General features: G+C 37.6%; 1 protein-coding gene across 1 annotated transcript; it reads left to right on the forward strand.

Moving 5' to 3' along the window:
* Nucleotides 1-5,327: 5,327 nt before the first annotated feature.
* LOC112008555 (uncharacterized) lies at nucleotides 5,328-12,826 on the forward strand. The gene is made up of 2 exons (XM_024040879.2): nucleotides 5,328-5,632; nucleotides 12,077-12,826. The coding sequence occupies exons 1-2, from the start codon at nucleotides 5,483-5,485 to the stop codon at nucleotides 12,707-12,709; spliced, it is 783 nt and encodes a 260-aa protein (XP_023896647.1). The 5' UTR covers nucleotides 5,328-5,482; the 3' UTR covers nucleotides 12,710-12,826.
* The last annotated feature ends 10,202 nt before the right edge of the window (nucleotides 12,827-23,028 follow it).

Here is a 23,028-nt window from a genome sequence, read left to right on the forward strand (position 1 = left end):
TAATTAAAAATAAAAATAAAAACACGCCCTTTCTCCTCCAAAACAAAAACCCAATAAAACTACTCTCTTTGACTCTTAAACAAAACATAAGTCCCATCTCCTTCTTTTTCTTCCTCTCGGCCTCTCCATTGTTTCCCATGAAAAATATAAACATGAGAAATCAAGCACAAGATTGTTATTCCAATTCATCTCCACTTTACAAGATCCAGCCCTGTAGCACTGTAAATACGTAGAACCCAAGACCCTCGCCATGACTACACAATGCTGTTAGAAGGACTCGGTAAAGAGGCTCCACAGAACCATTGAGATTAGAAGATTACGCAAGAGCCAAAAACGGCTTGAACAACGACTAATTTGTGGTAGATTGACCCAAGAGACAACTCTCCACTTCCACCCATTTGCATGAATGGCTTTGCTTGAATCTTTTCTCTTTTTTTTTTCTCTCTTTGGAACAATAGCCATTTAGGTTTTTCTCTCTAACTCTTTGGGTTTTCAATTGTGGTAGATATATAGATTCCAATTGCTTCTTAACTTTTCCATTCCTACAATCCTACTTAGGGTTTTGATTTTGGATTTTAGGTTCTTGAATTTCTTGATTAGTTTATTTTTATGATTAATGGATGGGCAATCCTGGCCAATTAATATGTTTACATAGGGTTGTTGAAGATAAACATCTGTAATCATTTGCTCTGTTTTCTTTCAAACCCTATGTTTCTTCAAACCTACTTAGGTTGCCTCCTCTGTCTAGACAGGATACATGTATATGAGTAATCTGTTTGTAACCAAGTAATCTGTTTGTGTCTTTTTAAGACATTTCAATGGGTAACATAATATTTTTGGTTTGGTTTGTCTCTGTGGTGGGCCTTTTTGTGTCTTGGGCTGGATTGCTCTTGCTGTACTATGACCCTATGATTCTGGGGTAGGAGAGTCGGGACTGACTTAATTAAAACACACCTTAGGCCAGCTTGTGCGCAAGTTGTGCCCTTCTTGTGCCGACGCACCCTAGGAGGAGTCTTGAGCGTGTCACATGCTCACGATTGGAAGTACTATTACAAAATGTTATAGCAGGAAAAACACAATACAACAGGATAACTAAAACACGTTAACTAAAGTATTTTCTTCTAACAACAATAATGCATGAACAATTCCACAAGGAAAAGTATCACAATGTGATTATAGCAAGAATAGATTAATAGCAAAAAGACGCGTTAGTCCTTAATCAACCATGGCAAAAGAAAAAGAAGATTAGTCTACTAAAGGAATGGGCTTGAGTATTCAGCAAATTTTAGTCCAAAAAAGGGAACTAATCTCCAATGTGTGTAACCTCAAAAGGGAATCCTGTTATAGAAGTTACTCACTTTGGAAAATGGACCTAAGTGGCTTAATCTCAGATTCTTGACTTGTTAGAGAGTGGGCTATCGAGAGAAAGAGAAGTGGGTAGCCTATTAGTGCATCTTTTTATTCCTATCACTCATACTTTCCCTCCTTACTATTGGTTTTCTATTTTTCTTTCTTTTTCTTACTCGTTTTTCTCTGTTTTCTTTCTTATTCCCGTTGTTGTTGCTGTTTTTTACTGTGCACATTTATGGCCTTTTTATACAGTCTGCCATGATAGGATTTACCATTTTTACCCATTAACTGCTTTTAGCCTGTTGTGGTTGTCCTTTCAGGATTACCCAATAGTCTGCCAGCTGCCTAACCACCACCACTACACTGTGTTGGCCATGCCACGTCTCATTCCTAGAAAAAATTAGTTTATTTTTGTTTTTTACTTCCCTTGACGCTTCCATCTGGATAAGGGTTGAACTTCTCTTCTACTAACCTCTATAGCATGCACTTAGTGATTCTAGCCCATGTTTACTTCTTTTGAGTGAGATGTCATCCTAGTAGGACATTTCTCTCAAAAGAGCTTGAGTAGGAACCCCAAAATAAGCTTCCCTTTCTCCCCACCGCTAGACTACACCCTCTCTTACCTTTGACATGTGGCCTACATCCTATGTATTGGCCGGGTACAGGTAGGTGGTGCTTGAGCCTTGTGTGCGTGCTCCACTTGCATATGAGTCCATTGCTTTTCTGGCGTTCACGCGTTTGCCATTGCCTACAAGTTTGTCTGACTCTGCTGCACATTTTCGTGCTTGTTTAACTCTTGCGTGAATGAGTTCTTGGGTCTTCATTCTCTGTATCTCATTTCTTCTTTGGGCTGAGCATTGTTGGGGTGTAGGCTTTCTCTTCTTTAATTCAGCCCATGTCTCTTTTCATCCTTTGTCCATGGGTTGGCTGGTGCTCTCGCTATACCACTGCATTGTTTCTACTATGATATCATTTACCTTTGTTTACCTTGTTATTACTTCTGGGCTTTTGGGCTGAAGTGCCTGCCATGCCAGTTTCTCATATTATTCCATATTTTAGTCTTTACTGCCCAACATTCTTGCTGGGCCAATTCATTCAGCATCTTGGGCTTCTCCAGTCCATTTCATTCTTTGGGCTTTCTCTTCTTTAATTTAGCCTATGTCTCTTTTCATCCTTTGTCCGTGGGCTGGCTGGTACTCCTACTATACCACTGCATTGTTCCTACTATGATATCATTTACCCTTGTTTACCTTGTTATTACTTCTGGGCTTGTGGGCTGAAGTTCCTGCCATGCCAGTTTCTCGAATTATTCCATATTTTAGTCTTTACTGCCCAACATTCTTGCTGGGCCAGTTCATTTGGCATCTTGGGCTTCCCCAGTCCATTTCATTCTTTGGGCATCTTTGGCCCATTTCATTCTTTTCTATTTCTTACATTTCTATAGGCTTTTGCTAAATCCTTTGGGCTTCCTTGGCTCAATTACTACATCTTTTGCCTTCAGATTTATTGGCATTTGAACAAATCCCATTTACTAATTCCTTTCTTTGGGCTCCTTCAGCCTGTTTTTGCTTTCTTTCCATTTCTAACGATTCCCATGAGCTTACTACTTCATTCTTTAGGGCTTCTTTGACTCGTTTGCTTTTTTTAAGGCTACTTTATTATTTTGTGGGCTTGTGGACCATTATTTCTGTCATTTTGGCTCAATGGTCTTTACTTTATTGCTTTCTTTTTCCTCATTTTTTCATATTATTGGGCTTCTTCTGTCATTGGCCCATTTTGTCAAAAATGGGCATTAACAGTCTCAAATTGTAATGTATAAGTTTTAATTGTAATGTATTTGATTAGATAGTTGCAGATAGTTTCTGTAGTTGTCTTGGTGTTTGTATAGAGCTACTTAAGTTGTTTTTCTACAAATCAAGTGGCAAGGACACATGATTAGATATTCAAATATCTAAAGCATGAGTAAGAGTTTCAGCTAGGGGCTAAAACTTATTGACTATTGGTCCATTCAAGAAAATAATGGAGCTTTTCTACAATTTCGTTTTAGAATTATTTGGTTTACCATTTAATATAATTGAGATTTCGGTATTAGATTCCTAGGTTGGAGTTATCAGTTTAAAGTAAACATAGACATTGAAAATCACTTGAGGTCAAACTCTTTAAGCTGGCAACAACATAGTACAATGTTGTTTGCTTCTATTTCTACCATAGAGTAACTAGTAATAGACTAATTTAGTAGCCAAAAAAAAAAAAAAAAAAAAAATGCGCCCCCTATCTTAGGGACTCGTTGAGGTTACTAAGGGACCTGGGTGCCACTTGGCTACGTACAAGGCTATTGGCTAGTAACCTTCTCTTTTTGTGCCATTGATATTCTCTAAGAATATTACTTTGTGGTCGAACTATGCCTTTTCTTTTTTGATAGGATCAAACTCTGCCTTTTTTTTGTTAAAATATATTTTTAGGGGTTAAGTAGAACATTTTTTTTACCCCTCTTTCGAAAGCCACCGGTTCAGCCTGCCAATATTCTTGTTTTCTTGTTAGAAGGGTCATTGAACTAACTCAACTTTTTGAAGAGAGAGCCAAGGAAAATTTTTGAATGTCTAAATTGTAATTTCAAAAATTACATATAAATGTTATTAAAAAAAATTAAAAACTTTGGCGGCCAAAATGGCTCCACCAATGGGTGTTGGATGTGAGAAGAAGGGATGAAAAGTTAAAAGATATGATTTTTGTTGATTTACATAAGATTTTCCAAAATCTTCTTGTGCTTAAAAATAATAATAATCATGTACCCTTTTATATTATTATTATTATTATTATTTTATATAGAATTTTAACTTAAAGTTTTCACTTCATAATTATTGCTTTTTATCCTTAGATAAAATACCAATTTATTTAGAAAATTGTTACGTTCATAGTATTTTTATAATACCTTCATAACAAATTTTAGTTGGTAGGTTATTACTAGTTTTAATTTGAATCTACTACAAAAATTATTTTTTCCCTTACTAATAATATCCAGTAACAATCTGCCATCTAATATTTGTTATGAAAGTACTGTGAAAAATGCTATGGACATAACATTTTTCATTTATTTTTAGTATAGGCGGTGTTCAAATCCTAGATTTCTTATTCGATGACAGGAGGCTTCACCAGTCAAGTTAATTGGAACCACCATAATAATTATGTACTATATATCTATAAAATAGTGCTATATCCATAATATTTTCACAAGAGTAATGATACAATTATAAATTATTTTACAAATTGCTTTTGGGGTTAATTTTTATTGGTTCTCATTTGGCCCATCACTTTTTAACTTACCAAATTACCAATAGTTACTCATTACACCTACAATTTGTAAAATATGTTGTGAAATAGTTTGTAACTCTAGCATTTTACTTTTCATAATAATTTTACAAAAAAGCTAGGTGGCAAACTATTATTGGTTCTCATATGAACCCACCACTGGTATCACTTTTTATTTACTATTATCAACTTGACATCTAAATTTTGTTGTGAAAATGTTGACATTAACTATTAGTAGTAATTTAAAAAGTGACGTGAGTGGTGAACCTAAATTAGAGCCAATAATAACTTGTCACCTAAACTTTATTACAAAAATATTATAAATTTATCACTCCTCTGTAGCCAAATTTTATGAAATCCTTCTTATCACAGACTCTTATAAACTTGTTGAAGATAAAAATGATGAAATTATGCTTTCAACATATATACGATTCAATCCACGTGATATTCTCATTAAAAAAAAAAAAAAAATCCCCGTGATATATGGCGAGTGTGCAAGAGTCAATACATGAGATATACTACACGTATATATTCATGAATAGTGATAAAAAATAGTCACCCACGAATTTAGACAAGGTGGTAATTAAATTTGTGGTTCACATCAATAGAGTCAATACCACCAGATAGAGCAAATACCTATTCATGAATAATGATCAAAAATTGTCATCCCCAAAGTTAGAAAAGGAACGAATAAATGTGTGGAGTAGGCAATACGACCTGGCAGGCAGGTAACCACCCAGTCCAATTATCCTCAATTCGATCCGAATGGTGAGTGAAAGTTTGAAACCAGAAGCAATTCACAGATAAAAGCTTAATCTAAAGCATGGCTGGTAGGTTTGACAAGCAAGCTGGTTTTTACGCGGATGCTAGGCCAACTTATCCAACAGAGTGGTACTCCATGCTGGCAGCCCTAACTCCGCACCACTCTTTAGCTTGGGATGTTGGCACAGGCAATGGTCAAGCTGCTATTGGTGTTAGTTCCTTTTGTCCTTCCTCTATCTCTCTAATACATTGCAGTTTGATCCATCTTTCCTAGTTTATAATCAACACAATTTATTATAATTTTTCTTTTAGAATTCTTTTTTCTAGTGAGGATGCCTATCCCACCTCTCTTGAAGCATCTTACTATTCTCTCAAAAGTAGAAACAGATCGCTAGGATTTCGAGTTAAATTATAAACAAAAAATATATTGGCTGATGATTTTGCTTGATGCGTGTTTAGTTATTTTTTTTTACCGAATTGCTAGTTTGACCGGCATAATGAGGATGCTTGACCTGCAGTGTTTTTTTTTTTTTTTTTTGGGGGTAATCTGGAATTATCATTAAGAAACTCTAACGAGAGGGCAAAAGAACAGTGCAACGCCTGTCAAAATACAACCCTTGGCAATCAGCCGCAACTAAAGGAACCAAGTCCACAGGCGGACAAGAGTAGGAAATGAAATCTAAAGCTTGACGTCTGCCTAAGTTAGCTAAGCGATCAGCACACCTATTGGCCTCATGATAGATATGCTTGATGCTTAGATGGGGGATCTGTGCAGCTAGTCGCCTGCAACCATCAAATAGCGAGGAAATAATAGAGTTTACATAAAAGGGGTTGTTGAGAGCATCAACTAGTGCCTTGGTATCAAGCTCGACCATAACAGCATTCAAGTTTAGCCGGTTACACAAGATAAGACCATCGCGAAGGGCTCAGATTTCAGCTAAGAAATTGTTTGCTTTGCCAATTTTTCTAGTGAAGCCTATAACCCAGTTGCCCTGATCATCTCTAATCAGCCCTTCTCCTCCTCCAGCAGTACCTGAAGAAGCATCAGAAGACCCATCGGTATTGAGCTTAACCCAGCCTGGATTTGGCTTTTCCCATCTGACTTCTCTGATTGCCGTACGGTTGCTGTACCTTGGCTGGGTGACACAGAGCACATACTCCGTTGCTTGCATAGTTATCACCTTCACAAGGTTTGGATTAACTCCCTTATTGTTGAAGACAACCTGGTTCCGTTGCTTCCATATTAACCATATGGCAAAAGGAAAAAGGAAGTGCCAGGGAACTCCTTTGATATTGCGGGTGGACCTTGAACTAGCATTAGAAGTCGGCCAAGTTTTAATGTCTTGAGAGAAGAAAATGGAGCTGGAGTTGTGACAGCCCAGCTGGTGCCACAAAGGTTTAACTATACGACAATCCCGAAGGGCATGGTAAATAGACTCAGCGTGGTCATGGCACAAAGGGTAGGAAGTGTCTAAAGGAATACCTCTATTGGCTAAGCACTCCTTAACCCCAATGCTGTTATGCATGCACCTCCAAATGAACATTTGGATTCTAAACAAAGTCTGGAGCTTCCAAATCCATGAACCCAAGAAGGACTTAGCTTCCATCATATTTGTGGCTAAGAGATAAGCACTCTTTATGTCAAAACTTCCCTTTGTAGAAAACTTCCAAGCCAATTTGTCACTGCTTCTAGCAACTACTGGTAATGGAATAGCTTGAATGTTAGCTTTTATCTTTGGACGAAGCTCAAAGGGAATGGCAGACCAGTTCCAACCAAATGGAGCACGCAGGTTATTCAGATTGAGGCTGGCCGAACCTTAAGGAAGAGGGCCTTGAATACTCGATCTGATGGAACCATTATTTAACCAATAGTCCGACCAGAAGTTAAGATTGCTCTCATGCCCTGGCACCCACTTAATCCCTTCTTTGAAGACGGAATCACCTATCTTCAACCCTTTCCACGTAGAAGAACTTGGGAGTTTTGACTCATTCTAGAATTAACCCGCTGCTTGGAGTAGTACTTGAATCTGAGGACTTTGGCCCATTGTGATTCCTTTTCGGTGTGGAATCGCCAGTTGAGCTTAGCTAGGAGTGCCGTGTTTCTTCCTTTTGTAGATTGGAGACCCAAACCACCAGACTCCTTGGCCTTGGTCACTTCATTCCAATTGACCCAGTACATTTTCCTTGTATGATTTGATGACCCCCAAAGAAAGTTCCTGTTAACTCTATCTATGCCTTTGAGAATTTTATTGGGTAAACAATTACTCTGCATAACATAGCTAGGAATGGCTAAGGATGAAGCTTGAATAAGAACCATTATGCCTGCTATAAAGAGCAAGTTGGCCTTCAAACCAACAAGTTTCTTCTTTACCCTATCTACAATGAAATCAAAGTCGTGCCTCTGCCTTCCCGAGTGCTTTATAGGAAATCCCCAGTACTTGCCTAGGTTAGTGGTTGAGTTAAAACCCAGCATGTTAGTTAATGCTTCTCTCTGATTAGGGTCAACGTTAGGAGAAAAGAAAACATGGGACTTAGCTTCCCTCACTTTCTACCCAGATTTTGCACAAAATTCATGGAGAACGGCATTGATGGCAGCATAGTTTTCTAGGTTCGCACTGGCAAAAAGAACCAAATCATCTGCAAAAAAGAGGTGCGAGAAGGCCGGACCACTTCGAGAGGCTTTAACGAGGGTCCATAACTTGGTAGCACATTTTCCCTCAATCAAATGACCTAAGAATTCCATGCAAAGGATGAAAAGGTAGGGGGAGAGGGGATCGCCTTGCCTAATACCTCTTAAGGGCAAAAAGGAGTCAAGATTGCCACCATTAAAAAGCAGGGACATGGACACAGAGGTAACACAGCTCAAGATGAGCTTGATGAGGTTATCCGGAAAATTAAAGTGAGTGAGCATCTCCTTAATGAAGCTCCATTCAATATTGTCAAAAGTTTTTTCTAAATCGATCTTGATGGCCATGACCCCATATTTTCCTTTGGCTTTCCCAATCGTATGAATTAATTCTTGGACAATAATTGCATTATCAACACCTCTCCTACCTAGAACAAAAGCAGCTTGGTATGGAGAGGCAAGAGTGTCCAAGTGCGGTCTGATCCTAGCAACTATAATTTTGGTGATGATCTTATAAACTGAGTTACATAAGCTGATTGGTCTGTAGTTCTCAATAGTCTCTGGACCTTGTATATTAGGAATGAGGACAATATGAGTCTTGTTGAGGTACTCGGGAACTTTCCTTTCAATGAAGGCTTTTTTGACTTCCACTAAATCCTCCACAATGAGCCAAAATCTTTTAAAAAAACCCAGCATGCAGCCCATCTGGCCCCGGGGCCTTATAAGGTTTCATGGACCAGAGAGCCTCCTTAATTTCTTTAGTGGAGACCATGGCATCTAGAGACTGCTTCACATCCTCTGAAAGTTGCACTTACCACTGGTCCAAGCAAGGAGGGTTCCAAGGAACCGCCACTTGAGTGGTGGTGTACAAGGCATTGAACCCTTTCCTAAAATACTCCATTACCTCCCTTTCCTTAGTGAGCCACTCTTCCCTTTAATCTTTAACTGCTGCAATATGATTCTTTTTCCTTTGGGCAAGGGTAAAAAACATGGTAGAAAGAGGTGTTCCTATCCCCTTGGATCATCCAGTTCAGCCTGGATTTCAATATCCAGAGATCACGTTCTTGGTCTAGAATAGCCCCTAGCTCTTGTTGCAGCTGGTTCTCAAGATTGATAAGGGAGGCGTTGGGGTTATTGGCTAGAGCCTTTTGGGTACCATAAATTCTAGCCAAAATTCTCCTTTTTTTTTTTTTTCCCTGATGGATGTTGCCAAAGTGGTTTTATTCCACGTTGTTGCATCCTTGAGAAACAATTAGTAGACATAGCCAATTCCCTACTTCCATTCCAAGCCTTAGAAATGATGGTGGGAAAGGAGATATCGGAAAGCCAAAACTCTTGGAATCTGAAAGGCTAGGTGAGCTTCACGAAATTGACTGGCAGAGCTTCCATGAGGATGGGACAGTGATAAGAGTGACACCTAGGGAGATGAGTTACTCTGGCATTCGGGTAAAGGATACACCAATCTGGGTTCATGAAGAATTTGTCTATTCTTTCCAGTATTAAGTTACTGATCTCTCTCTTATTAGTCCAAATATATCTAGGACTAGAAAATCCCATGTCAACCATACTGCATCTATCAAGGCACTCTTTGAAAGCTAGAGATCGATTGATGCTCACACCTCTACCTCCGAATTTATCCTCATCAATTAAAGGCTCGTTGAAGTCTCCAACCATGATCCACGGAAAATTATGTAACTTTGCAACTTTAGTTAGATTCTCCCACAAAATACATCTCTCCTCGCTCCTAGGACTAGCATAGATAGTTGAAAACAACCAAGTGAGTCTAGAAGTTTGTACCTTGACTTCAGCGTGAATTTCCTGCTCTGTTTTAGCAAGCAATTCCACCTCCACTATGTTTGAGTTCCAAAGAAGCCATAAGTCGCCAGAGTACCCAATGGTATCTGTGTGGATGGCTCCATCCAAAGGCAACCTATTAGAAATTGTCTTAGCTCTATCACCCCCCAATTTAGTCTCCATAACCACAAGGATGGCTGGATCATGCTCCTGAACTAGATCACGAATGTGGCCCTGAAAGTTAGGCTTCAAAGCACCTTTGCTATTCCAAATAATGATATTCAGGATGGATTGGAGGTTGCAGGCCTTAGAGCACACTTTAGTGGATGGGAAAGGATCCACTTCCCTCATTGGAGACCATCTGATCTTCAGCAAGCTTCTTGCCTTTGTTGTCCACGCATTGAGTTGGGAATTGGGCTCCCACATCGGCTTGAGGATTAATTTCCTGATTCCCTTCATATCTCTCTTCGTGTGAGTAACTAGGAACATCACTAGGATAAAAGATTCTCTTTTCTCCAATGTGGTGAGCACCAATTCTCCAACCACTCTCGGTTCCGACATATTTCCCATTCTCGGTATAGGATGTCGCCAAGAATTCAAAGGTGGTGCTATCGGGCTGCTTGGGGTGGGAGCGTGGGTGGTGAGTTTCCTAGCTAAGCCTTTCAAGCAAGAGGTGGCGGCGCTCTTGGAGGGTGTATCAAAAGCTAAGTTCCTTGCAACTGCCTTTTTGTCCTTCACAGATGAGGGATAGGATTTATGTACTCGGTGAGATGGGCTTGGGCTTAAAACCAGCCCCTTACTAAAAACATCATCTTTAGTGCTTTCGACAGGCAACCTGTTCATGGTTGGGCTTGAGGTAGGCTTATCTTTATGAATAAGTGAGCCTGGTTTTAGAAGCCCACATTTTCTCCCTATTCTTGGTCACGACCCCAGCCTTCGGATTGGAGCTTCTACGTGGCATGCTTTTGCTAGATGAAGGACCACCAGCTGATATACTCGTTCCTTCCACAAATTTTGTTGTTAGGTGGAATGGAGCAATCCAGGTCAGGTTGCCAGCACCCCCAGTACCATTCCTTGTACCATGACCTGTCCTTATCCCTTTTTGTTCGTATCTTCTCCTACTGACAATCATCCAAGGACCATATTGTCCTTCAACGTCCTTCGCCTCACATGCATTGCGCGTGTCAACATCGTACACCTTCCGGTGGTCTACATTTCCGTCACTGGCACCAAATGCCTGGCTCTCTTAAACTTCCTCCGTCGATGCTGACAATCCCTTCTCCTTTCGGATAGTGTAAGGACAAGCATCAACCTTATGCCCTACTTTGCCACACGAAAAACACAACCTTTGGATACCTTCATATGTTACCACTTGCTCAAAACGACCGATAAGATTGGAGTTGATTAGGGGCCTGTTGATATCAATCTGAACACATAGCCTAGTGTATTGGCCATGTGCCTCCATGGCCGTATGAGAATCAGTCCTTAGCACCTTGCCAATAGATTCACCGATTTCCTTAAGCACCTTTGTTTCATATAGCTCGATGGGGAGCTCATTGAGTATGATCCAAACAGCGATTAAAGAAACATTTGCTGTCGATGGCTTGAAGAATGGCTCCCACGATCTCAAGGAGAGGAAGTGGTCTCCTACGAACCATGGGCCTCTCGTAATCACCATCTCTAGATCTTCCTTGGAGTAGAATCTGACTAAGAAGAAACCATAGCTAAGGTCAATACAATCCATCCTCCCTTCGGGTCTCCATAGTTGGTTCATCTTGCTTTGCATGTAGCTAAGACCCACTGTTCTCCCAACTAGCTTAACAATGGTTGCATATCTACTCTCCTTCACACAGTTTTTGACCAGCAGTGTTAAAGCTAGCCTAGATTCCTATCAACTGCAATGTAAATATAGAAGTCTGATTATCACAATTGAGCTTCCAATTGATGGTGCTTTTTAGTTATTCATTTAGATGGATAATATTGCTAAATTTTCTTTTTGGATCAATGGCTAAGAATTAGAATTTTTTTTTTTTGAATTTTAAGAGTTAGTTCATCTTGGGTATTGCATTGGGTATAAATTCATGAACTTGTCCGAATTTCGTACGGTTGCATCAAAAATAGTAAAAACCTATTGTTACTTTTCTGCAAAATAAAATTGTCTCCTTGCATCTTGACGTTTGTGAAGAATCAAGTAAAACTAAGATTGTTAGAATTGCATTACATTATTCTTGACAGGTTGCTGAGCATTATGAGCAAGTAGTTGGAACCGATGTGAGTGAGGCTCAGTTGAAACATGCAATGCCACACCCTCGCATTCGATATCTCCACACTCCATTATCCATCACAGATGATGAATTAGTGGCCTTGATTGGAGGAGAAAATTCAGTTGATTTGATTACTGTGGCCGCAGCTGTCCACTGGTTTGATCTCCCCAAGTTCTACTCCCTAGTAGCACGGCTTCTAAAAAAGCCAGGAGGTGTAATTGCTGTTTGGGCTTATAATGACATAGTAGTTAGCCCCACTTTTGATCCCATATTGAAGCGTTTTCGTGACACACTTCTTCCCTATTGGGACCCAAAAATAAAAGGCGTATATGATGATTATAAGATACTTCCATTTCCTTTTGATAGCGTAGGTATAGGATGTGAGGGGAAACCACAACAACTAGATATGCCAAAGGAGGTGTCACTTGAGAAATTCTTGAATATGTTCAGGTCATGGTCTCCAGTAAATACAGCTAAGGACCAAGGTGTTGATTTGTTATCAGAAAGTGTGGTAAAAGAATTTGAGAGTGCTTGGGGAGGACCTACATTGGTCAGATCAATCATCTTTAAGGGCTTTATGCTTGCCGGAAAAGTTAGGCTTTAATTTTTATTTGTAGAAACCAGGTAAGGGACTGAGAAAAGAGGGAGTGGGTTGTTTATGATTGTTGCATAAAATATTGTAACAGTAATAATAATATAAAAGTTTATTCTCTTTATGTCCCATTGATATTCTATTATGAACTGGAAAATAAAATGATAATTTAGTCGATTCGAGAGACCAATCACTTGAACATTGATAAAAAGTGACCGCCTCTCGTTTGCATTACAACTGATATGGTGTAAATAGCCATATCAGACAAGGCACTAGTCTTATATAATAACAATTTCAATTTGAAATTGAAATTAAAAACAACTAATCTAATCTAAACAAACAATTCTAATCTGATTGGAATCATTATTGAATTTAAACTCATAACTTTCGATTCAACTAATTCACACTGATCCTAATCTTGTCTTCAAATCTTCAACTTGCTGTCTTTGATGCTAGAAAGCACGGGTGCGGCTCCAAGATTGCCTCACCTGCACTTGACTCAACAATGCGCTGATTATCCAGCGCCTTTTTTTTTTTTTTTTTTTTTTTTTTTTTTGTGCGCACGCGCATGCTGATTCGGGTAGATTTGGCACCGATTCAGCTCCAATTTGAGCCGAAATCATCCGAAACTAGCCGAAATCATCTGAAATTGGCCGAAATACATGTTAAAAAAAAAAAAAAAAAAAAAACTTGAGTTGATTTCTTATTTAGTTATTAACCAATTATATATTTGTCAAATTATTTGTAGGTTAAACAACTTAAATTGAAATTACTGAATTATTTGTAGTTATTATTACTCTTAAATTGGTATATGTTTATCATTATATGAAAATATATTTGATAATTTGTAAATAAAAATATATTTAATAATTTATTAGTAAACGTATCCCGCTGCACCTGCACCCTACTTTTTACAAAATTGCTAAATCTCGCACCCGCACCCGAACCCGAATTTGCACTCGTGTTTCATAGCTCTAATGTCTGAACTTGGATCGTGGCTCTCTTTGGACATGACATATTTCTTGTTTTTATTTATATTTACTTTTGAAAAAGTTGTATTAAATTAACTAAACTATTCCCTTAAAAGAAAAAAAAAAAAAAAAAAAAAACCGAATAAAGAATGCCTTGAATTTTTCTCTGAAACCCTGGTCCTTGAAGTTACTATGGTCGTATCATCGCAACTTATTTGCAGGTGATCATTTGGGCTTTTTGTAACCAACATGATGTCGCGGAAGCCTGAAGAAGGCACACACGATGCTCTCTTAATAAAACAGAATCTAAACTGTTAGTTTCTGGTAACAAACCTCGAATTCACAAGGGGTTTTCCTGAATCCACAAGGAGAATAAAACTAGAATCCACCATAAGAAAATTTAACAAAACGTCTGTGTTTATTAATAATAGTCTACCTTGCCTCTGACAGCTACTAAACATATAAATACTGAGAAAAATGTCTAAAATCCCTAATTTGCACTAATTACATGATTAGGTGACAAAATACCGAATTTTACCAAAAATGGCAAAATTGAGTTAAATGCAGAATCATAAACTATTGACCTTAAGGGTCATCCTAAAACAGACGATGTCTTATTCTAACTTTTAAACTAAAAGTTATCAAGAAAAAAAAATTACTATAAATAGAAAAAACACTGTTATCGAGGCCTTAATGAAGGAATTTGCCTTATTTTATGCAATTCCGATACTGTCACCCCGATGGCTTCTACTGACACCTTCCTTTGATCTTGCGTTATGACTTCCTACGCTTATGCTGCTCTAAAAAGGCATGTGCTATCTATTCTACATTACAACAAATACTAGAGAATAACCCTTATGCCCTAGATATTGCTTTGTTACAAGCCACCACCAAGTTAGTGTTTGTTCAAAACTCAAGTAAAGTGATCTACAAAGGTGACCCAAGCTAGCTCGTTTATGAAATTTGCAGCTATGATTGTTCTCACAGTTCTTGGGGTGGTGACCCAAGCTAGCTCGTTTATGAAATTTGCAGCTATGATTGTTCTCACAGTGCTTGGGGTCATGTTATATACTCCGGATCTCAAAATAATGTTGGATCAGTGTAAACTTTGGATTGCCTAACTCATTGTTCTTTTAGCTAGAACATTAGTATCAAGTGTACCAAATGATAAAGTTTTAGCATTTGACACACCAAACACCAAAAACAATAGTTCATCTTCTTTAAGTTTTTCAAATGCCAAAATTTTTTTTACCATTTATATCTATACGCTTCTATTAGTAAAAGTATACGGACACAAATGCTAAAAAAAAAAAAAAAATTTATTATATTTCTCTCTCCTTGTCGACACTCGGCCTTCAATCGAGAGTGGCAGCGGAAAGACCTCCGCCGCCTTCTCCGCCGTCGCGAGCCCTCATTTGACCACTAGCTGTGGTGACATCTCTTTGCGTGTGGGGCCTCATTGGAGGGCCCTTCTCGAATTAATGGTATGGTGCACATGCATGTGCTTCGTGTGGAGCTTCGGGTGCTCTCTCTTTCTGTGGAGGTAGGTAGGTCTACCTTTGGTTTTATGACACAAATCCAGGCCAAATTTTAGGTGATTACCAAAGGTGAGTGGAGTCGCCATAAATCATTGGGGTTTTCTAAGGTGTGATTGGTCACTTGTTTCTAGTTGATTTTATTTCCAGTCCTAGGTTAAGAAAAAAGGGGTGTTTTTCCTAATCTAATGTGGATGGCAAGAAAATCTTGATTCTTAGGTCCATAAGCTTGGTTATGTGTGAGGAAGGTGTTAAGTACCCCACAACGCCTATCCAAGGACAGTCCTTTGTTTTGATAAAACCTTAATTTTTTGAGATTGGTACTAAAAATATGACTTTGGCATTGGCTTTTGGTGGTTTGCATGCATGAGGGCTTTGAGGTTTTGGCTTCTGAATGGGTGTGGTTCCAATTTACGTTTTCCTAAGGCATTCGGCAGAGTACTAGATTTTCATGGCAAAAATCTGGCAACATGTCACCTTGCTTTCGTGGCGAAATTAGGCATCGCTTGCCTTAGGTGACACGAACTGTGACAATCACCTCGGAAAAGGGGGAGCAGGTATATATATACATACATCATGCACAATGCTAGCACACAGAGCAGGAAAGTAAATGCCTACATCCCTAGAGCATGGCCTAAGATTAATTTCTATTCCAAATGTAGCTCACTAGAGCAGTCCTGCAAACTTCGGTAATCATTTTAGATATGCATTTTGAAGGAAATCAACTACAAATTTAAAAAACAAAGCTCATTTTAAAGGTGAACTCTTAACTAGCAACTTTTCCATTTTCACAACAATTCAATCAATTCAAGCTTGATTTCAGTCTTTGGAATTGATTGAATTGTTGAATTGTTGTCATACCCAAATAACTAATGAAACCTCTGATTTGACATCTGAAATTCCCATCAATTTTGGGGCCGAACAAAATACGGTTTCAACATTAGAGACCTATTAAAGGCAACATGAGAATGACAAGAAGGGATGTTAATGCAATTCCCTAAAATTTTGATGGGGCATTGTCACCCAGATGTTGAGCAGGTGAATGGTTCTATCACAAATTCTTAGATGTATGTTCGTCACTATTCATTGAAGAATGCGATGTGAATGATGTCTCTTTGGCTTAATTAAAGCATGTCCCTGAAAATGAAATTGATTGAAGGAGTTAATGACATGTTCAGGCTATCAAAAACCCTTTAAAATTGGAAGCATTTTGGGCTCTCATTTGACCAAATTTAATCCTTCTACTCTTTCACCCTAGTTCTTATGTAGGCACCCATTACGAGCAAGTTTTAACATTGTATTGTTGAAGTAGCCATAGCTTATTTCTCATGGATTTAAGATTTGTCAAGTGAATCATCATGACTGAGGTGGTCCCAATATTGTATGAATGTTCTTGAGAAGGAAATGGTCCAAGTTAAATGAATGCTTTGCTCATGGTAGGATCCAATAAAACTGGAGATAGTTCATGATTCTCCTTGAATGTAGGCTTGGTTTGCCATTTTTTATTGTCAATGCGGAGGTCAGGCTTCCAAGGAATGCTTCGAGCAAGCTGAAAAGATCTTTTGATGACCTTGCAAAGAAATTGCGATTGTGGTCCTTGCTAAAGTTCAAGATGCTGTTGAGGCTATTGAAAAGAAGTCCATTTGAAGGGGAGAGACCGTGCGAAAAAAGCTGCCCCACTATGGCGTTTTCCATGGTCTCTCGATCACTTTCACAACTTGGTTATATTTTTAACTGAAGGGTGTAAGGATTCACATATCAAGAAACCCAAAGACATCTCAAGACACTTGGAGAAAGGGAGGACTTTGTTCAGAAAGACCCGAAGGTGAACGAATGGTTTTTTTAAGGAAGACCCGAAGGAATATTTGTTTGGGAGAAACCTGAAGGAACCACTTAGTTTACCTGAAGGGGAGTAAATACTTTATCTAGGAAATACTCGAAGGAAACACTTAGACTACCAGAAGGCAAAAGAAGATCTTATTTTTTTTCAAAGGAACTTCCCCAATCTACCCAAAGGAAATACCTAGACTACCCAAAGGCAAAGAGGATTTTTTTTTGGTTGAAGACTCGAAGGAAAAGCCTACTGAAACAAGTTTGAGTGGGCTGATCTTGCTTGAGAGATGTTGGGTTCTTTTCACCCTTTTGAGATGCCTTGACAAAGGAGCTTGCAAACTGTACGGACTAGCTTTGATTTTTGGTGAAATTCCGCTCCTAGGCTTGCGATAGCTAACCTTCATCGATAATGTAGAGGTTGCACAAGATGGATTTTTTGTGATCTTATGGGAATAAGACCACTAAAAATCTGCCCCAGTGTCATATTGAAAGCTTCTAAAGGCTTGGCCTTCTTCCAATCCATACAGACGTCTTGTGGATCATTGATCTCATCAATCATGTTGTTAATGCTTTAATAGAATTGGTTGTTGATCATGTTTGAGATAGGGAATTTAGGGCCCTAGTGGCTCCCTCGAAAGAAATTGGTCAGGCTTCATTGGAGTAGGCAACCTAGGTTATGCCTCTTTGGATACTTGATAGGTAGAAGCTAATCCTTGAAAAGGAAATTCAAAAGACTGAAGTTAGTAGGGAATCTTGGTCCTAAGAAGGTCCGACAAAATTGGAAATACCTAGGCCCTCCTCCAATTGGGTGGCCTCATGCATCCTTTTAACTATCTCTTCTCATGTCCAACATAGTGTCTCATACTAATTGATAGAGATGTTGCATCCACAAGATAACCCAAAGTAGGTTTATTGCAATCTTTGACTCCTTGGAGTGAGTTCTTGAATGAGCTATTTAGGGCTCGTGTATTCAGAAATGGCTCCAGAGATATTCAGGTTTATTGCAATTTTTATAGGGTTGTTGGAGACAACCCTATAAAAATTGCACTGAGATTCATGATGCTTTTATTACCATCGGTTTCATCTCTTTTTGCAAGGGAGAAGGATCGAGAAATTTTTTTCCCCAGTATGGCATTTTTCTGGTCCTTCGACTGTCTAAACAGCCTCTTGAAGATCCTTAGCTAACATGAACCAAGACTTCAGTTTGTGATCTTTGTTCTTGCACATGTCCTTTTGTATAAGTTGGGAGATACAAGAATCTTGAACTTCCCACATTTCTTCTCACACCTCGAGATGGATTGGGATATTTTCATGGTGGAAACAAAAACCAAAGCACATGTTAGTCTTATGTCCAAATACTTTAAGCATGCCCCTATTTCATTTTGCAATTATGGGGGATAAGTTCCATGATTTGGAATTCTTGTTTTTGAATGATTTCCTAAAGTGATGCAAATCATAACATGACCAAATTGTGGCAAGCAATTGACCGTTAGCATAGGTTTTGTAAAGTCTTGGGATGGACCCTTTTTCACAATGAAAATTTTTAGGTGTAACACCTTGTCCTTTTAGGAAAAATTTGGCACAATTTGTATGGCAAAGGTTTTTGTAATGATATTCACAAAGGTCCTTGGACAAAGAAACCGATTTTGATGCAAAGTCATTTGATACAAGGAAAACAAAGTTTGATCTTTTTGACAATTACGAAGAAAAACTTAGCCTTTTGTACATTTCTATGGAAAAACTCGGTTGCTTGCCACCCAAATTATTATCTGCACAATTAGGTGGGAGATATCAAAAAATGCATGCATGTCCTTGTAGGGTCGNAATAAATAATAATAATAATAAGGGGTAATTACACTAAACCCACCTGTGGTTTGGGCGAAAATCACTTTGCCTAACCGTGGTTTGAAAAGTATCACTTAACCTACCTGTGATATGTTCTGTTTGTTTTCCGTAACCCACCTCTATTAAAATCAAGAGTAAATAGATATTTTTACTCAAATTTTATGTCTCTCTCCTCCCAAAACAAAAAATAGCACAAAAATGCAAGAGAAACAAGATTAAAAAGTGGTATTGGTCTCTCTCTCAATTCACATAAATCTTGATCATGAAGAACATAAATCATTAAATCTAGAATTTTATTTTATTATTATTATTATTATTTTTTTCACATTCCCAAGTTCTCTCAAATTTTCTCAGCAACCATATAACTATAAAAGAAATCAAACTCTTCAATCTTAGTCTTAAACACCCATTTGGCTCAACTTTCAATAAGTCTCTCATCTTTACAAGAACCTCAACAACATAAATCACAAAACCCAGAAATTCTTTCTCCTTCCCAATCGAAAACAAATCAAAAGTTTCAACCTTTACAAGCAATATAAAGCTCAAACAGCACAAACTACAATACCCAATATTTTTTTTTCCCTTTTATTTTCTTGGAAACCAAACAAAGAGAGAAAATTGAATAGTGGGTATGTGTTAAACCTAAAAAAAAAAAAAAAAAAACACCTTACCAACATACAAGGACGATTTGGAGAAGAATTTAGAGAAGCCAGGTGTTTGATATGGCTATGGTGAGATTGAGATTGTGAACCCATAACCAAATTCTTTAAAACCTAAAACCTCTATCTTTCTTTTCTCTCTATTGCGAACCCATAACCAAATCCACCAATAACCACTGGCTATTGTGATTTTTGCACAAAAAAAAAAAAAAAAAAAAAAAGTAAACCCAAATGCAAAAACCAAAAAAACCCACAAATGGTGACACAAAACCACCAAATGGAGAGCCACAACCCATTATAAAAACACTTGTTTTCTCCCTCTCTAGACACTCCAAACCATGAAGAACATGTTGATCTTACCACATGTCTCCCTCTAGAAAAGTTTCTGAGTTTTGGGTGTTTTAATTCGCGTTATGTTGTGTTTTGGGGTTAAGAGGTGTTTTTATAACGGCTGGGCTTGAGGTGGGTTACGGAGATTGACGGAAACATACCATATGTGGGTTATGCGTAATTACACATAATAATAATAATAATAAAAACAACAACAACAACAACAACAACAACAACAACAACAAAAAATAATAATAATAATAACAATAGCAATAATAACAAAAATAATAATAATAAAAATAACAATAATAACAATAATAATTATAATAACAATAATAACAACAACAACAACAACAACAACAACAACAACAACAACAACAATAATAGCAATAACAAATAATAATAATAAGAACAACAATAAGAATAAGAATAATAATAATAATAACAACAACAACAATAATAATAATCAAGAGTTTTGAACACCAAAAACCAAGCCCACCACTAACATCATTGCTGTCCACAACCCACCACCATCGTTACCACTGTTTGTCAATCCAAACCTAGACCCAAAAACGTCGCCGTCAACAATCCGCAACCTAAACTCAAACCCACTTCCATTTGTCAATCACAACCTAGAACGAAACCCAATTCTATTTGCTGATCCACAACCTTAAACAGTCCACCATCGATCCACAAACCCACCACCAACTACCATTGGGTGCAACAACGAGGAGAGAGAGGAGAGGGACTAGATTTGAAGTATTGGTTCAAGCAAACCTAGAAATTAAAAGATGGAGGTATTGGTTCAAGCAAACCTAGAAATTAAAAGATGGAGTGAGAGAGATGTTGAAGGTGAGTTTGAGAGAGAGATGAATGAAGGGAGAGCTAGAAAGTCAAGAAATTGGAGAAGAGAGAGAAGAAGCTAACTTAAAAAGTGGTTTTTATTTTTACAACATATGACCTTAAGCTTCTACTAGTAAAAGCCTAAAGTATGAAATGCCAAAGTTTTTTAGCATTTGAGAGATCTAATGTATGAGTGTTTTTGATAATTGGTGTGCTAAATGCTAAAAATTTAGCATTTAGCATACTTGATGCTAGTGCTCAATGCTTTAATACATATATCATTGAAGGGGGAAAAAAACACTTGATAAAGTAAGTAAAACACAGCCGGCCAACCATTTATTTGGGAAAAATGCAGAAACACCCATGAATTCTAAGGTAGTGATTATTACACTCCTTGAATTTTTATTTTAGTAAATTTACTCCATGAACTTTACACATATATCAATTAGATGCTTTTGTCACTCTACATTGAAAATAAGGTAATAAACTAACAGTCCACTCACGTGAATGACTCATGTAACATTCACGTGATAAGAAAAAAAAAATCACCAAATCAGAGAGAGAGAGAGAGAGAGAGAGAGAGAGAGAGAGAGGATATTGTAACTTATTAGTTGCATAGCTTGAATTGCCTAAATGAGGACAAATAATCTGATCAGAGGAGAGCAAAGAAAAAGCTTGGTCATACCACTATCTCTCTACATCATTTCTTTGCTGACTTAGGCAAGCACTGATTTTTCAAGACGAAAATACACTTTCGGTCCCTATATTTTGGGACTCTTCTCATTTTGGTCCCTTAATTGATTTTGTGCCTACCTTAGTCTCTAAAATCAGAAAATCATTTCTGTTTTGGTCCATGTTGTTAACCCACTAATAGAAAATGCATACGTGGCATACGGAATGCCATGTTTGCACAGTAAATGCTAAATATGTAGGGATTTACCACTTTTTGGGTAATCGACTTTAAGGAAATCGAGTTTCCTATGGCACTCGAGTTCTATGAACTCGAGTTCACTAAAAAATTTTCGACAAATATGAAGTTTATTTTTTAAAATAACTCAAGTTTTTAGAACTCAAGTCACAATATAAACTTGAGTTTCAAAAAAGCAGTATATTCCTACATATTTTTAAAACAGTAATATATTGCTAATTATTTCAGGAAACAGTGGTAGTGAGCCATTTTTGCCCCTCTAACAAGGCTTAAGATTTGGGTTTGAGAGAACCCGTGGTTCTTGAAAAAGTTAACCACAGAATCTACTTTCTCTGGGGTTTCGAAATGAACATACTTGGAAGCTGATAGAGCAACTTCTTGTGAGAACCCAAGTGTGTTTATGTGGTATGAGACTGAAAATGGTTGCTGATTTGCAATGGTCGAAATGTAATTGCATTTCAAAGATAAAGATAAAGATGGGTTTTGAAGAAAACCCAGTTTGTGAATTGGTGTTTGAGCTATAGTAATGTGTTTACCACCATTTAGAATGGTTTTGCAAAAATGATAAAATATGGGTTTTGAAAGATTGAAATTCAAGGAGTGAGAAAGAAACTCGCCTATGCCTTCTGTGAATAGAGCGAATTTTTGAACTCCACCAGGCACCAGTAGTGTTAACGTATATAGTGTTATGGGCTTTAGACCCAGTTAGGTTACTTGTATAGTACACATATTTACTTGTACTGCACACATATGTCTCCTACATAAAGGCACCTATGTACATTCTTTTATCAAGAAATACAATACAATTACATTCAGTATTTCTAACAAGTAGAAAGTTCTTTCTAATAAAACTAGAACCCTCGTGTTAGATTGCAGAGGGTTTAATGGATTTTCGACACTGCACACTCGCAGGGACGCGGAAGGCGACGTCGTTTCCAAGTGTCACTAAACCTTTTCCTTATGACCTATCACCTATGGTCCAGATCTTCAATTTTGAATAAAATTAGATTTAAGTTTTTTCAATAAATTTAATTAATTTATTATTTGTTTAAATTTTCTGAGGTGGTTTTAAAGAAAAAATTAAAATACTAATGTGGCATTTAAAAAATGTTAAATAAAATAGTATAGTATTATTATTTTATTAACTACATTAACATTTATTATGCAAACAAGGCACTCCGTCTGTCACTTATGCATTTTCTGTTGGTGGGTTGAGGACAGAGATCAAAACGGAAATATTTTTCTAATTTCAGGGACCGAGGTAGGCGCAAAATCAATTTAGAAACTAAAATGTAAATAAGCCCAAAATGTAAGAACTAAAAATGTATTTTTGCATTTTTCAATTACTTTTTTAAATTCTTATTGGTTTAGGCTATTCCCTGTTATC

The sequence above is a fragment of the Quercus suber genome, unplaced genomic scaffold (genome assembly GCF_002906115.3).
Source record: "Quercus suber isolate HL8 unplaced genomic scaffold, Cork oak 2.0 scaffold_468, whole genome shotgun sequence".
NCBI classification, from domain to species: Eukaryota; Viridiplantae; Streptophyta; class Magnoliopsida; order Fagales; family Fagaceae; genus Quercus; species Quercus suber.

Excerpts from the sequence above, each read along its gene's own strand:
- LOC112008555 (XM_024040879.2), top strand. The coding sequence starts at position 5,483 with ATGGCTGGTAGGTTTGACAAGCAAGCTGGTTTTTACGCGGATGCTAGG. Across the intron at positions 5,633-12,076 it reads ATGGTCAAGCTGCTATTGGT|GTTGCTGAGCATTATGAGCA; the intron begins GTTAGTTCCTTT and ends TATTCTTGACAG.